This window comes from Crassostrea angulata, chromosome 5 (genome assembly GCF_025612915.1).
Source record: "Crassostrea angulata isolate pt1a10 chromosome 5, ASM2561291v2, whole genome shotgun sequence".
NCBI classification, from domain to species: domain Eukaryota; kingdom Metazoa; phylum Mollusca; class Bivalvia; order Ostreida; family Ostreidae; genus Magallana; species Magallana angulata.
The window spans coordinates 59,363,321-59,377,278 of NC_069115.1; the positions used below are offsets into that span (position 1 = coordinate 59,363,321).

A 13,958-nucleotide genomic window follows, 5' to 3' on the forward strand; every position below is an offset into this window, starting at 1 on the left:
TACATCATAAAACCAAATTGACTGATGTTTATACCAGACAAAACCAAAAGTGAAAGTGAAAATAGCTTCAGATTTGATTTCGTGTTCAAGCACACGACACATTTCATGATCATGACAGATTAAAATACCATCATGAAATGGCAGCGAACATCGATAAAGTGAAAATTGTCGTCGTAGGCGATTCAGGTACGCAAAATTCAATATTTTTTTTAATTTGATAATAGATGCCATAATTTCTTTCTTGTAATACGTTAAATACCAAAACGAATTCGAGGAAATTCGAATAGGAAAGTATAATAACTATTTTGTTTTCATCCAAGGTGTGGGTAAAACGTCATTAGTTCATCTTATTTGTCATCAAGCTCCAACAACAAATCCTCCATATACAATAGGATGTTCGGTAGAAGTCAAGGTGAGAAAATAACATTGTCTCTTTTTTTTAACTGTTTATAAACCCTTGTTGGCCTTAAATATCATGATAAGATTATTTTAATTTGAAAAGCTAATTCAGTATTGTAGGTCAAACATGCCAATAAAAACTAAATAAATAACTTAAAATGCTCAACGTAATATAGGCTATTTAAAATAGATGGTGAAACAAAGGTTTAATAGCAAGATACGTAAAATAATAATTTTTTTTTTATAGTTGCACGACTACAAAGCTGGCACTCCTGGAGAGAAGACATTTTTTGTAGAACTGTGGGACATTGGTGGGTCAACAAGTCACCAAAACAGTCGCTCCATCTTCTACAACTCGGTGCACGGTAAGTCACCTTGAAAACAGTCGCTCCATCTTAAATCTACAACTCGGTGCACGGTAAGTCACCTTGAAAACAGTCGCTCCATCTTCTACAACTCGGTGCATGGTCAGTCACCAAAACAGTCGCTCCATCTTCTACAACTCGGTGCACGGTAAGTCACCAAAACAGTTGCTCCATCTTCTACAACTCGGTGCACGATAAGTCACCAAAACAGTCGCTCCATCTTCTACAACTCGGTGCACGGTAAGTCACCAAAACAGTTGCTCCATCTTCTACAACTCGGTGCACGGTAAGTCACCAAAACAGTCGCTCCATCTTCTACAACTCGGTGCACGGTAAGTCACCAAAACAGTCGCTCCATCTTCTACAACTCGGTGCACGGTAAGTCACAAAAACAGTTGCTCCATCTTCTATTACTCAGTGCACAGTAAGAAAACCACCATGCACCTCACCATTTATTGTTTGCTAATATTCTTAGTTAGATCATTAACTTGTCAGTGACTTTCTCCACCTAAACCAGTAATTGGGTCTGACAGTCAGGAAAGGTACCTTTTTTCCCTCTTGAAGTCTAGTATAGGGGATGTGAATTAACAGAGTTTCCAAAAAACAGAAAATTCCATCAGTCATTCGGACTGATGATATAGCATGTTCTGCCAGTCCGGAGCAAATTTTATCAGTCGGAATAAACCAGTTCTTAGTGTTACAGTAGTTGTTTGGTGTTATGTAATTACTAAACAAACTAAAGAGCTTTCAATTATTGCAAAAAAACTCCAATATATATGATCAAGAATTAATTTCTGTTCTGTCTTTAAATAAATGGGTCCAAAATATGTAATCTTTAATTTATTTCTGTTCTGTTTCTATTGATGACTCTTTTACAATTTGTTTTATTATATCCTTGTTTTTATTTTGCTCCAATTGTCAGATATACATACATGTATGAGTCAGTATTAATGTATGTGCCACAAACTCACAATTTTTAGCTGCTGGACTGGACTGGATATCTTTCAATAAATCTAAAAAAACCATATGATCTTCCATGATCATATACAGTCAAAAATTAATGGAATCAAAAGTGAGAGTTGATTAACGAAAGGCCATGATTGACTTTTCTATTTTACGGAACAGGTCATGCCATTAACCTAGCTACATTTCAACCATTCCCTGCCGTTCTGGTTTTTACTGTCTTTATACTTTTCTTTATTCTCAACCCTTGCATAGTTTTTAGCCATGTACAAACAGGAAACTCAAAGTGATTGACTGCAACCATATCATGATGCTATATAATAGTGTAAGATAAGCGCTTAGAAGAAAATTAAATTAAACACTCCCTAAAGCGTTTTATAGAATACCACTAAAAGACAAAAACGGTGCTAAGATACAGGGCTGCATTTTACAAAAGAACTTACGACAAAGTCGTAAATATTTACAGTCTCGTAAAATGATCTTTAAAGAACAAAATTGACATAAAACCATTTATTTACAAATGTATAAATTCCCATAAATATTTTCCAGTCATAAGAATAAATCATTCATTAGTAAGTGATTAATTAGCATTCATTGATTTGGTCTTAAGTCGTAAGTTCTTTTGTAAAACGCAGCCCAGAATATTCCCGGATTGTGAAAGAGTCACACGGACCTGTTACATAACAAAATTTAATGTAATCCGACATTTTGATTTTCTATTGGTTTTGCTGATAGGACCAATAGTTTTCAGAAATTGTGATTAAGTTTTAATGCAGTGACACCTATCTTTTGACTTTTACCTTGGTACTATTATCTGTTTAGGGGAGTGGAGTAAGCAGACAGGCATATAATCCTGTTTGCGTCTATTAAGAGAATACCTGTTTGGTTTCAGGGATAATGCTGGTTCATGACCTCTCGAACAGAAAGTCACACCAAAATCTAAGAAAATGGCTGGGTGAGGTGATAAATCGAGGAAGTACCAAAGATAACGCCAATGGGTAACTACGGCCCCTTTTTCTCGCTCTCCTTCAGAGTGATTTCCCTTTGTACAGAAAATCAAGCTACAGTTGAACTTCGATATTTCAAACATTGATATCTTGATGACAAGTAAAACGGATATGTGAAAGTGATTTGCTAGTCTCAACCACTTATTTTTTGTATTTTACCCTCGATTTCTCGAATACTGGGATATCTTGAAGTTTTTAAATAATCCCATCTAGTTTGAGATAACGAAGTTTGACAGTATTTTCTTAATACCAGCATGCAGAATTATTTATTTTAAAGGTCTAGAGAGGGAATCTAATACATAAATCTGACACAGAGTGGAAAATTTAGGACATATACATTTCTGATTAATTTTGTTTGAATTATATCTTATCAGTATTCATAATATGTACGATTTGACTCGGAAGTCAGTAATTCAATCCACTGACCCTATGTACAAAACATTGAAAATACAACATTTTATATATTAATATTAATATATACATCTTGCATTTAGGATACACATCCAGTCTTGTTGAGAGTTCTAGTTGTTATATATTACACATGTCCACTATGTATAACCATCTTGTTTTGTGTTCTTTTATTTAGTATAATACACAGCCACCATGTTGAATGTTCTATAATAATTATTATATATACAGAATCATCCCTCATGTATAACAATATTGTTCAATATGTTCTGATCTATACAGTTGAACTTCGGTATCTTGAACACCGATATCTCAAATACAATGGATATGTCGAAGTAATGTTTAAGTCCCGAACACCTAAACTTTAAGTATTTTACCCTTGATATCTCGAATACTCGCGCAGGGGTGTTAAGGAAGCATATGTAATCTGAGTTACATGTAATTCCGTGAAATCACAAATCTTAGTTATTATGTACATATTCAAATATATAAGCAACGAAACGTAGACCAAAAACAAATTAAAAATACTGAAGACAATTTTTGCCAGAAATTAGTTTGTATTACGTAGATTTACACATTGATGACGTCACGACTAAAAGTTGAATGTCGTGTGAATTTGATCGGAAAGCATTGTAAACATATTCAAAATATAACTCATCTAAGAACTCTAATAAAGTATTGTGGTGTGATTTATTGAGAATTGAACATAAGGATACTGGGGGAGATGTTAGTTTTATCAATCATTCGCCAAAAGGTATGTAAATTTGCTTTTATTTCTCGGCCAGGCTTTCCTCTGTCGTTGTTTACGATATAAAAATCTGACTAGAACAACACTACCCCGTGTATATTGAACTTGAAATTTTATACGTATCGTTAGTTTGATTAATGCTTAAATTGAAAAGTGCTGCTAGAATGCCATGGTGTGTGTTGTTTTAATGCATTTTGCCGTTTTCCATGCAAACTTTATAAAAGTTGGGAAGGTTTTACGAGAACCGGATAAATAACTTTTTAATGAGGAAAAACATAGGATTCTAGCAGCAGTTTTGATTAAACTGAGATGTTTTGCCTTCACTTTGTATGTTTATTTTATTTTGGAAACCACGGGGTAGTATTGTTCTATCTCATTTTATGTTAAGGAATATACGTAAGCTATTTATAGTTGTCACGTGATAATGCACCTATGTGGCAGTGATGTACTACCCGATTTTATTCCACTGACAACTATTTTAAAGGATAATACTAAGGTTTTGATCTTATTTAAAATAATTATTTAATTTCACGATTTTGAATACAACAGTCAAAATAAGACGGGATATTGCCCATATGCTTCCTTAACACCCCCGCGCGGATATCTCGAAGTTTTTAACCAGTCCCATCTAGTTCGAGATAACGAAGTTTGACTGTATATATACTGTAAATTCCTAATTAAACGCGAGGAATCAATATTCCCGTAAAATCGCGAGAGGCCCGTCTCGCGAATTTTAAAATCTCGCTTTTAATTTTCAGACATATGTAAACACCATGAAACTATGATTATATTTTGGCATTCGTGATTTTATGTTCTCGCGATTTGATGGAAAACCGCTGAATCGTGGAATTAAGTACTCGCGTAAAATAAGGAATCTACAGTACACTTGACGTATTACTGTGGTTTCATAAATATTCAAGGATATCAATTTTTGTGGATAAAGTGAAAATCACAGTTTTAAGGATACATTAATTCGTGGCCAATGACTATATCATTACAAAATGTTAATAGAAATTGCACTTCAATGAACAGTTATTTTTGTGGATCAGCTTAAAAACGAAATCAACGAAAATTGGTGAAACCACAGTATACACATCCAGGTTGTATATTTACATTATTATACTTCATGTTGAATACTGAAATCTGATTGTTTTAGATGCAGTTGATAATCCGTTCTATTACCCTCAACGTTAGCAACACACTTGGCAAGGGGTAACACAACAAATTGTTATATTCGCATAAATTATGTGCGTACAGTTTGCCTTAGAATTCACATCATTTCTATACTAAAGCATTAAAAATGCAAACCTCCGGGGAAATATACACTGAGTGTAATTATATGATTGTTAAATCTTGTTCAAGGTATTGTTATATTATACACATCCATGACGTATAAGGCAAACTAAATTTAGTGCATTAGTTCTTGGGCACTGCTGCATTAAGTCAAATGATACATTAAAGTTGAATCCTTCTCTGAGCCATGAACGTGCCTAGGGCCGGTGCTTATCCCTGTTTTCCATGGTGTTAAGTGGATGAGAGTCATTGACTCCCCATAGACGGGACACCAGTCCATTGCAGGTTGACCCCCAGCAGAAGCCGGTACAGATGCTGCTGGGTGGACAATGAAGATAAATTGCCTTGTCTAAGTGCACATCAAGTGACCACAGCAGGGCTTGAACTAGCGACCATAGCACTACTGTCCTAACACCCATGCAGTCTATGCGAAAGTTTTTTTGACCCCACGGGACATTCGGTCCTGTGCAATCAATAAACACACAGGACCGCACTTAATTAAACCTCACATTTTCACGAATGAATAAATTCTGGCCAGCGTTCATCTATAATTATCTAATTGGATGGGATCTAATTTCAAATTATTTTTAGCTCACCTTAGCTGAAAGCTCAAGTGAGCTATTCTGATCACATTTTGTCTGTCGTCCGTCTGTCTGTCTGTCTGTCCGTAAACTTTTCACATTTTCAACATCTTCTCAAGAACTACTGGGCCAATTTCAACCAAACTTGGCATAAATCATCCTTAGGCAAAGGGGATTCAAAGTTGTGAAAATTAAGGGCCACACTCGTTTTCAAGGGGAAATGATTAGAAATTAATGAAAAATTTCGAGAAATTTTAAAAAATCTTCTTCCCAAGAACCAGAAAGCCAGGAAAGCTGAAACTTGTGTGGAAGCATCCTCAGGTAGTGTAGATTCAAAGTTGTGAAAATCATGACCCCCGCGGGTAGGGTGGGGCCACAATGGGGGGGTCAAAATTTTACATAGGAATATATAGAGTAAATCTTTAAAAATCTTCTTCTCAGAAACTAATCAGTCAGGAAAGCTAAAACTTGTGTGGAAGCATCCTCAGGTAGTGTAGATTCAAAGTTGTGAAAATCATGACCCCCAGGGGTAGGGCAGGGTCACAATGGGGGGTCGAAGTTTTAAATAGGAATATATAGAGTAAATCTTTAAAAATCTTCTTCTCAGAAACTAATCAGCCAGGAAAGCTGAAACTTGCGTGGAAGCATTCTCAGGTAGTGTAGATTCAAAGTTGTGAAAATTATGACCCCCGGGGGTAGGGTGGGGCCACAATGGGGGATCGAAGCTTTACATAGGAATATATAGAGTAAATCTTTAAAAATCTTCTTCTCAGAAACTAATCAGCCAGGAAAGCTGAAACTTGCGTGGAAGCATTCTCAGGTAGTGTAGATTCAAAGTTGTGAAAATTATGACCCCCGGGGGTAGGGTGGGGCCACAATGGGGGATCGAAGCTTTACATAGGAATATATAGAGTAAATCTTTAAAAATCTTCTTCTCAGAAACTAATCAGCCAGGAAAGCTGAAACTTGTGTGGAAGCATTCTCAGGTAGTGCAGATTCAAAGTTGTGAAAATCATGACCCCCGCGGGTAGTATGGGGCCACAATGGGGTGGTCGAAGTTTTACATAGGAATATATAGAGTAAATCTTTAAAAATCTTCTTCTCAGAAACTAATCAGCCAGGAAAGCTGAAACTTGTATGGAAGCATCCTCAGGTAGTGTAGATTCAAAGTGAAAATCATGATCCCTGGGGGTAGGGTGGGGCACAATGGAGGGTCAAAGTTTTACATAGGAATATATAGAGTAAATCTTTAAAAATCTTCTTCTCAGAAACTAATCAGCCAGGAAAGCTGAAACTTGTGTGGAAGCATCCTCAGGTAGTGTAGATTCAAATTTGTGAAAATCATGACCCCCAAGGGTAGGGTGGGGCCACAATGGGGGGTCGAAGTTTTACATAGGAATATATAGAGTAAATCTTTAAAAATCTTCTTCTCAGAAACTAATCAGCCAGGAAAGCTGAAACTTGTGTGGAAGCATTTTCAGGTAGTGTAGATTCAAAGTGAAAATCATGATCCCTGGGGGTAGGGTGGGGCACAATGGAGGGTCAAAGTTTTACATAGGAATATATAGAGTAAATCTTTAAAAATCTTCTTCTCAGAAACTAATCAGTCAGGAAAGCTGAAACTTGTGTGGAAGCATCCTCAAGTAGTGTAAATTCAAAGTTGTGAAAATCATGACCCCCATGGGTAGTGTGGGGCCACAATGGGGGGGTCGTAGTTTTACATAGGAATATATAGAGAAAATCTTTAAAAATCTCCTTCTCAGAAACTAATCAGCCAGGAAAGCTGAAACTTGTGTGGAAGTATCCTCAGGTAGTGTAGATTCAAAGTTGTGAAAATCATTACCCCCGGGGGTAGGGTGGGGCCACAATGGGGGGGTCGAAGTTTTACATAGGAATTTATATATTGAGTAAATCTTTAAAAATCTTCTTCTCAGAAACTAATCAGCCAGGAAAGCTGAAACTTGAGTGGAGCATCCTCAGGTAGTGTAGATTCAAAGTTGTTAAAATCATGACCCCTGAGGGTAGGGTGGGGCCACAATGGGGGGTCGAAGTTTTACATAGAAATATATAGAGTAAATCTTTTAAAATCTTCTTCTCAGAAACTAATCAGCCAGGAAAGCTGAAACTTGTGTGGAAGTATCCTCAGGTAGTGTAGATTCAAAGTTGTGAAAATCATGACCCCCGGGGGTAGGGTGGGGCCACAATGGGGGGGTCGTAGTTTTACATAGGAATATATAGAGAAAATCTTTAAAAATCTCCTTCTCAGAAACTAATCAGCCAGGAAAGCTGAAACTTGTGTGGAAGTATCCTCAGGTAGTGTAGATTCAAAGTTGTGAAAATCATTACCCCCGGGGGTAGGGTGGGGCCACAATGGGGGGGTCGAAGTTTTACATAGGAATTTATATATAGAGTGAAACTTTAAAATCTTCTTCTCAGAAACTAATCAGCCAGGAAAGTTGAAACTTATGTGGAAGCATCCTCAGGTAGTGCAGATTCAAAGTTGTGAAAATCATGATCCCTGGGGGTAGGGTGGGGCACAATGTAGGGTCGAAGTTTTTCATAGGAATATATAGAGTAAATCTTTAAAAATCTTCTTCTCAGAAACTAATCAGCCAGGAAAGCTGAAACTTGTGTTGAAGTATCCTCATGTAGTGTAGATTCAAAGTTGTGAAAACATGATCCCTGGGGTTAGGGTGAGGCCACATTGGGGGGGGGGGTGTTAAAGTTTTACAAAGGAATATATAGAGTAAATCTTTTAAAATCTTCTTCTCAGAAACTAATCGGCCAGGAAAGCTGAAACTTGTGTGGAAGTATCCTCAGGTAGTGTAGATTCAAAGTTGTGAAAATCATGACCCCTGGGGGTAGGATGGGGCCACAATGGGGTGGTCGAAATTTTACATAGGAATATATAGAGTAAATCTTTAAAATTCTTCTTCTCAGAAACTAATCAACCAGGAAAGCTAAAAATTGTGTTGAAGTATCCTCAGGTTGTGTAGATTCAAAGTTGTGAAAACATGATCCCTGGGGGTAGGGTGAGGCCACATTGGGGGGGGGGGGTGTTAAAGTTTTACAAAGGAATATATAGAGTAAATCTTTTAAAATCTTCTTCTCAGAAACTAATCAGCCAGATGATTCTTTATAATTGTTTAGACTTTGGCTCCAGGACAATTCCTCGGCCTCATAAGAAGGTTCAGAGTTTGATGTAGCTTAATATCCCATATATAAACAATTGTAAAGGATCTTTTTGAGGACTGCAATACTCAACATGTGATATGACTATAAAATCATCCTGTTAGAAAAGGGACTAATGATTATAAACATAAGAATATCCTGGGGGGAAAATGGATTTTAATTTTACAGGATCTGCATGTATTATTGTACATTGTCCAGATTGTTTGTATTCTGACTTCATTAAGCTGATTTTATCATACCCATTGTTCCTCAGGTGAGCGATGTGGCCCATGGGCCTCTTGTTTATCAATGTTATGTTTGATCAAATAAACTTATTAATTAGTGGTTTAAATAAAGCTCCCTAGGATTTATATTAAACAATGACAGCATGGCAGAGAAAAGAAAGCCAGAGTTATTGCAGTTTGGATTTATGAAGACTAAAAGGAAAGAAAACTGATAAAACTAAAAATGATGGAGGATAAATGTAAAAAAAGTTAAGCTCAAAACTGCACACAGAGACATCGGCTACTCCGGTCCAGTGTAAAAAATTACGCATTGGACCAGAGGCACTGCACATCAGTCAGGTCCGACAGTCTGATGTCTTTCGCATAGACTGCCTATGACCACTGAGCCAAGTGCTCCAGAAATGCTACAGCATCGATTATATTACGGCAACATTTTATTAATAAGGAATTACTTAATTTTCAATTTACTGGGGTAAACTTCAAGTATGAAAACTCACTTATAAATTAGAAAAAAAATAAATGCCAGCCACATCATACATGAATTTTGAAATTGACCTGAAAACCAATTCCTTATTTTTTTTCTTCCTGACGATCTTTTTGTGTTTACAGAGGTGACTATGACCAAGAATTGTTTGCTGGAATCCAGATCCCCATAATGGTGGTGGGCTGCAAGGCCGATCAAGCCCAAAACCTCCGAGAGAAATCACCCTCAGGTCGATCTTCAGTCGCCGAGGAATGTGGTGCTGATGAATTTAATCTTGTGAGTTAATATCATATGTAATACTAGCTATGGTGTTGCTTTTGTTGGGATTTTATGCTTATATAGGTAGAAAAAAACTTTAAAAATTATACCCCTGTATGATAATGATAAGTTTCTCCGGCACCACTACATAATGTTAAATGCTGCCTCATATTAATCAATTATATTTATTTTCTTATTGAGAAGGGAATTAACTAATTTTTTCTAATTTTGAGTTAAAAAAAAAGAAAATACAGTTATTTTCTTTTCAACCTTACCTGCCACATTTTCAATTTTTGTCTAAAAATCTAAGGACATATACCGGTAATATTGTGATTGACTAGCCTAGGGATTGATACCGGTAATATTGTGATCGACTAGGGATTGATAGCAGTAATATTTTGATTGTCTAGAGATAGATACGGGTAATATTGTGATTGACTGGAGATATATACCTGTAATATTGTGATTGACTAGGGAAAGATACATGTAATATTTTAATTGACTAGGGATAGACACAGATAATGTTGTGATTGACTAGGGATAGATATTGATAATATTGTGTTTGACTAGGGATAGATATTGGTGATATTGTGTTTGACTAGGGATAGATACCGGTAATATTATGATTGACTAGAGATTGATACCAGTCATATTGTGATTGTCTAGGGATAGACACCAGTCATATTGTGATTGACTAGGGATAAATATTGATAATACTGTGTTTGACTAGGGATAGATACTGGTTGTATTGTGTTTGACTAGGGATAGATACCGGTTATATTATGATTGACTAGAGATTGATACCGGTCATATTGTGATTGTCTAGGGATAGACACCAGTAATATTGTGATTGACTATGGATAGATATTGATAATATTGTGTTTGACTAGGGATAGATATTGGTGATATTGTGTTTGACTAGGGATAGATACCGGTAATATTGTGATTGACTAGAGATTGATACCGGTCATATTGTGATTGTCTAGGGATAATAATTGATATATATTAATGATATTGTGTTTGACTAGGGATTGATACTGGTAATTTTGTGATTTACTAGGGATGATACCCGTAATACTGTGCTTGACTAGGGATAGCTAATGGTAATATTGTGCTTGAGTAGGGATAGCTAATGGTAATATTGTGATGACTAGGGATTGATACCAGTAATTTTGTCTAGGGATAGATATTGATAATATAAATATTGTGTTTGACTTGGGATTTATACTGGTAATATTGTGATTGACTAAGGATTGATACCGGTAATGTTGTGATTGACTAAGTATTGAAACCAGTATTATTGTGATTGACTAGGGATAGATACTGGTAATATTGTGATTGATTAGGGATAGATATCGGTAATATTGTTATTGACTAGGGATAGATACTGGTAATATTGAAATTGACCAGGGTTATATACCAGTTATATTGTGATTGACTAAGTATTGATACCGGCAATATTGTGATTGACTAGGGATATATAACGATAATATTGTGATTGACTAGAGTCCAAGGGATTGATACCAGTAATATTGTGATTGACTAGGGATTGATACTGGTAATATTGTCAATAGTATGCCCCAAGTTATTGCTTCCATCACTTTTTGATGATTTTTAATATTAATACACATACCTGTGAAAGAAATACAGTTGAAATTTATGAAAGGGAATATATCCAAGATATCTTCATTGAATAATTAATATTTTTCACTCATAAAAGTTCAGAGGAACGAAAACAAATTATTTACGGTGATTTATAATGGGAAATGTTTACATCTTTTCTCCATTCGGAAGTACTCGGGAAACCTCATGCAATTTTTCAACGTTATCATCTGGGCTTATAAATGGCTGATGCAATACAAAATCTCAGTAAACTTTCTATTTTGGGATGTATATTGAAACCTGAAGCGGTCGAGGGGGCGTTTTAAAACAGATAATCTGGACGTTTTTCATATTAGTGGATGAGCGTAGTTTGAGCACAAAGGTATTTATGATTATCGAAATATCAAGCAAAAAGGGGTGGAAGCAAAAACTTAGTACAGAGTATAGGGATAAATACCTGTATAATTGTGATTGACTAGAGATAGATACCGGTAATATTATGATTGACCATGTATTGATGTGTATTTGTTTCATGTTTTTAGGATTGTAACCAGGTTAAACATATATCTCCAGGGTCCACAAATGCTGTCAAATTGACCAAATTCTTTGACAAGGTAAAATTGTGTTAATAATGTCCTTCATTTTGCACTGATATAAATGAATTCAAACTGTTTTCTGAACACAGTGAAGTACTTCCTGTTTAATTGCTGCATTATTGTGAAGTAAGTTTTCAGTCATAAAGATGAAAATATGATAACAATTAGGAAACAATCTCTCTTTAAAATGTTTTACTTAATGGAACAAGACAGCAAACAGAAGAAGAATCAGATAATGTCATTATAAGCGTTGCCCTGTGGTTTGATTTGACAGATGATTCTCCATATATTGACACCATTCTACTCCTTGTAGGCAATAGAGCGCCGATACCAGGGCCGAGAAAGCTGTAGTCAGGTAAATACACCGACAGGAAACAGACTGGGCTACACTTTCACCGACTAATGACCATGTAAGCTAGCTCAGAGTTTTGGTTTTTTTCTGGCCGATGATGGAGATGGAATTTTTTGGATGTCGGTGAAGGGTAACTCTTGTTGTGATGGACAGTGGGATGTCGGGAAGGGTAACTCTTGTTGTGATGGACAGTGGGATGTCGGTGAAGGGTAACTCTTGTTGTGATGGAAAGTGGGATTTCAGTGAAGGGTAACTCTTGTTGTGATGGATGGTGGGATTTCAGTGAAGGGTAGCTCTTGTTGTGATGGACAGTGGGATTTCGGTGAAGGGTAACTCTTGTTGTAATGGACAGTGGGATTTTGGTGAAGGGTAACTCTTGTTGTGATGGAAAGTGGGATTTCAGTGAAGTTTAACTTTTGTTGTGATGTACAGTGGGATGTTGGTGAAGGGTAACTCTTGTGATGGACAGTGGGATTTCGGTGAAGGGTGACTTTTGTTGTGATGGACAGTGGGATTTTGGTGAAGGGTAACTCTTGTTGTGATGGACAGTGGGATTTCGGTGAAGGGTAACTCTTGTTTGATGGACAGTATAGGCATGAATTGTCTCCCCTTACTAACAGAAGGCTAAGACAAACAGCTGTTTAGAAATATTTCTTTAAGTGCTGGGATTTGTGTGGTGGCAGTGGTGGTTTGAATAAAGTATTCACGAGTGATGTGCAGTATGTGGAAATTATTTGATTTCCTGGTGGCTATTAGATTTTCTAAAAAAAAATTTGTTGATTAACTCTATTCCATTAATCCTCAAAAAAAAAAAAAAAAAAAAAAAAAAAAAAAAAATATATATATATATAAGTCTAATAAGTTGGCAGTATATAGGCTTCAAAGAATTCTAATGATTCTGCAATATACAGTTGAATAAGGATTTAACACAAAAACAAAATGCAAGCATTGGTACTGTCTCTATGATGTTGTTTATTTTGGGGAGACAGGTATTCATGTAATTTTATAGTTCCCTTTATACCACACTTTTTAACTCTTCTGAAATATTTTCTCTTTTCTTTAATTTTAAGTGCGTGGAGAGAGAGAGAGAGAATACATATATAGATGTACACAGAAAATTAATTTCCATAATATTTACATTTCAGGGGCACATAACTCCAACAATGGAAAGGAAAAGATTCTTTAAAACATCACATGTGGACTGACAATGACCAAAAGCTTATTTTTTATTTTGTTATTGTGCAATATCTAGTATATAAACATGCAACAACTTCAATTCTTTTTTTTATGCAGTCCCACACAAAGCATCATTGGCTTGGTTCCAAAAACTTTTTAATTTAACAGTTGGTGTATGAAGAGGACAGGCAAAGTGGTTTTCTTCAATACTTCAGATGCTTTTATATTTTGTATATACGATCGATATTTGGTGGATATTGATATTTCATTTATAGGCAGCATTGATTTGAATTAGGTTATACATGAACAT

General features: G+C 35.9%; 1 protein-coding gene across 2 annotated transcripts; it reads left to right on the plus strand.

Moving 5' to 3' along the window:
* The first annotated feature begins 30 nt into the window (after nt 1-30).
* LOC128184504 (rab-like protein 3) lies at nt 31-13,748 on the plus strand. 2 transcript variants are annotated; one of them, XM_052854027.1, is made up of 8 exons: nt 31-186; nt 321-412; nt 647-764; nt 2,620-2,725; nt 9,790-9,940; nt 12,067-12,138; nt 12,434-12,530; nt 13,618-13,748. In XM_052854027.1, exons 1-7 carry the CDS (start codon nt 138-140, stop codon nt 12,521-12,523), a joined length of 678 nt encoding a protein of 225 aa, XP_052709987.1. In that variant the 5' UTR covers nt 31-137; the 3' UTR covers nt 12,524-12,530; nt 13,618-13,748. The 2 variants fall into 2 exon arrangements, with proteins under 2 accessions (XP_052709987.1, XP_052709986.1); XM_052854026.1 differs by having other exon boundaries at nt 12,434-12,475.
* The last annotated feature ends 210 nt before the right edge of the window (nt 13,749-13,958 follow it).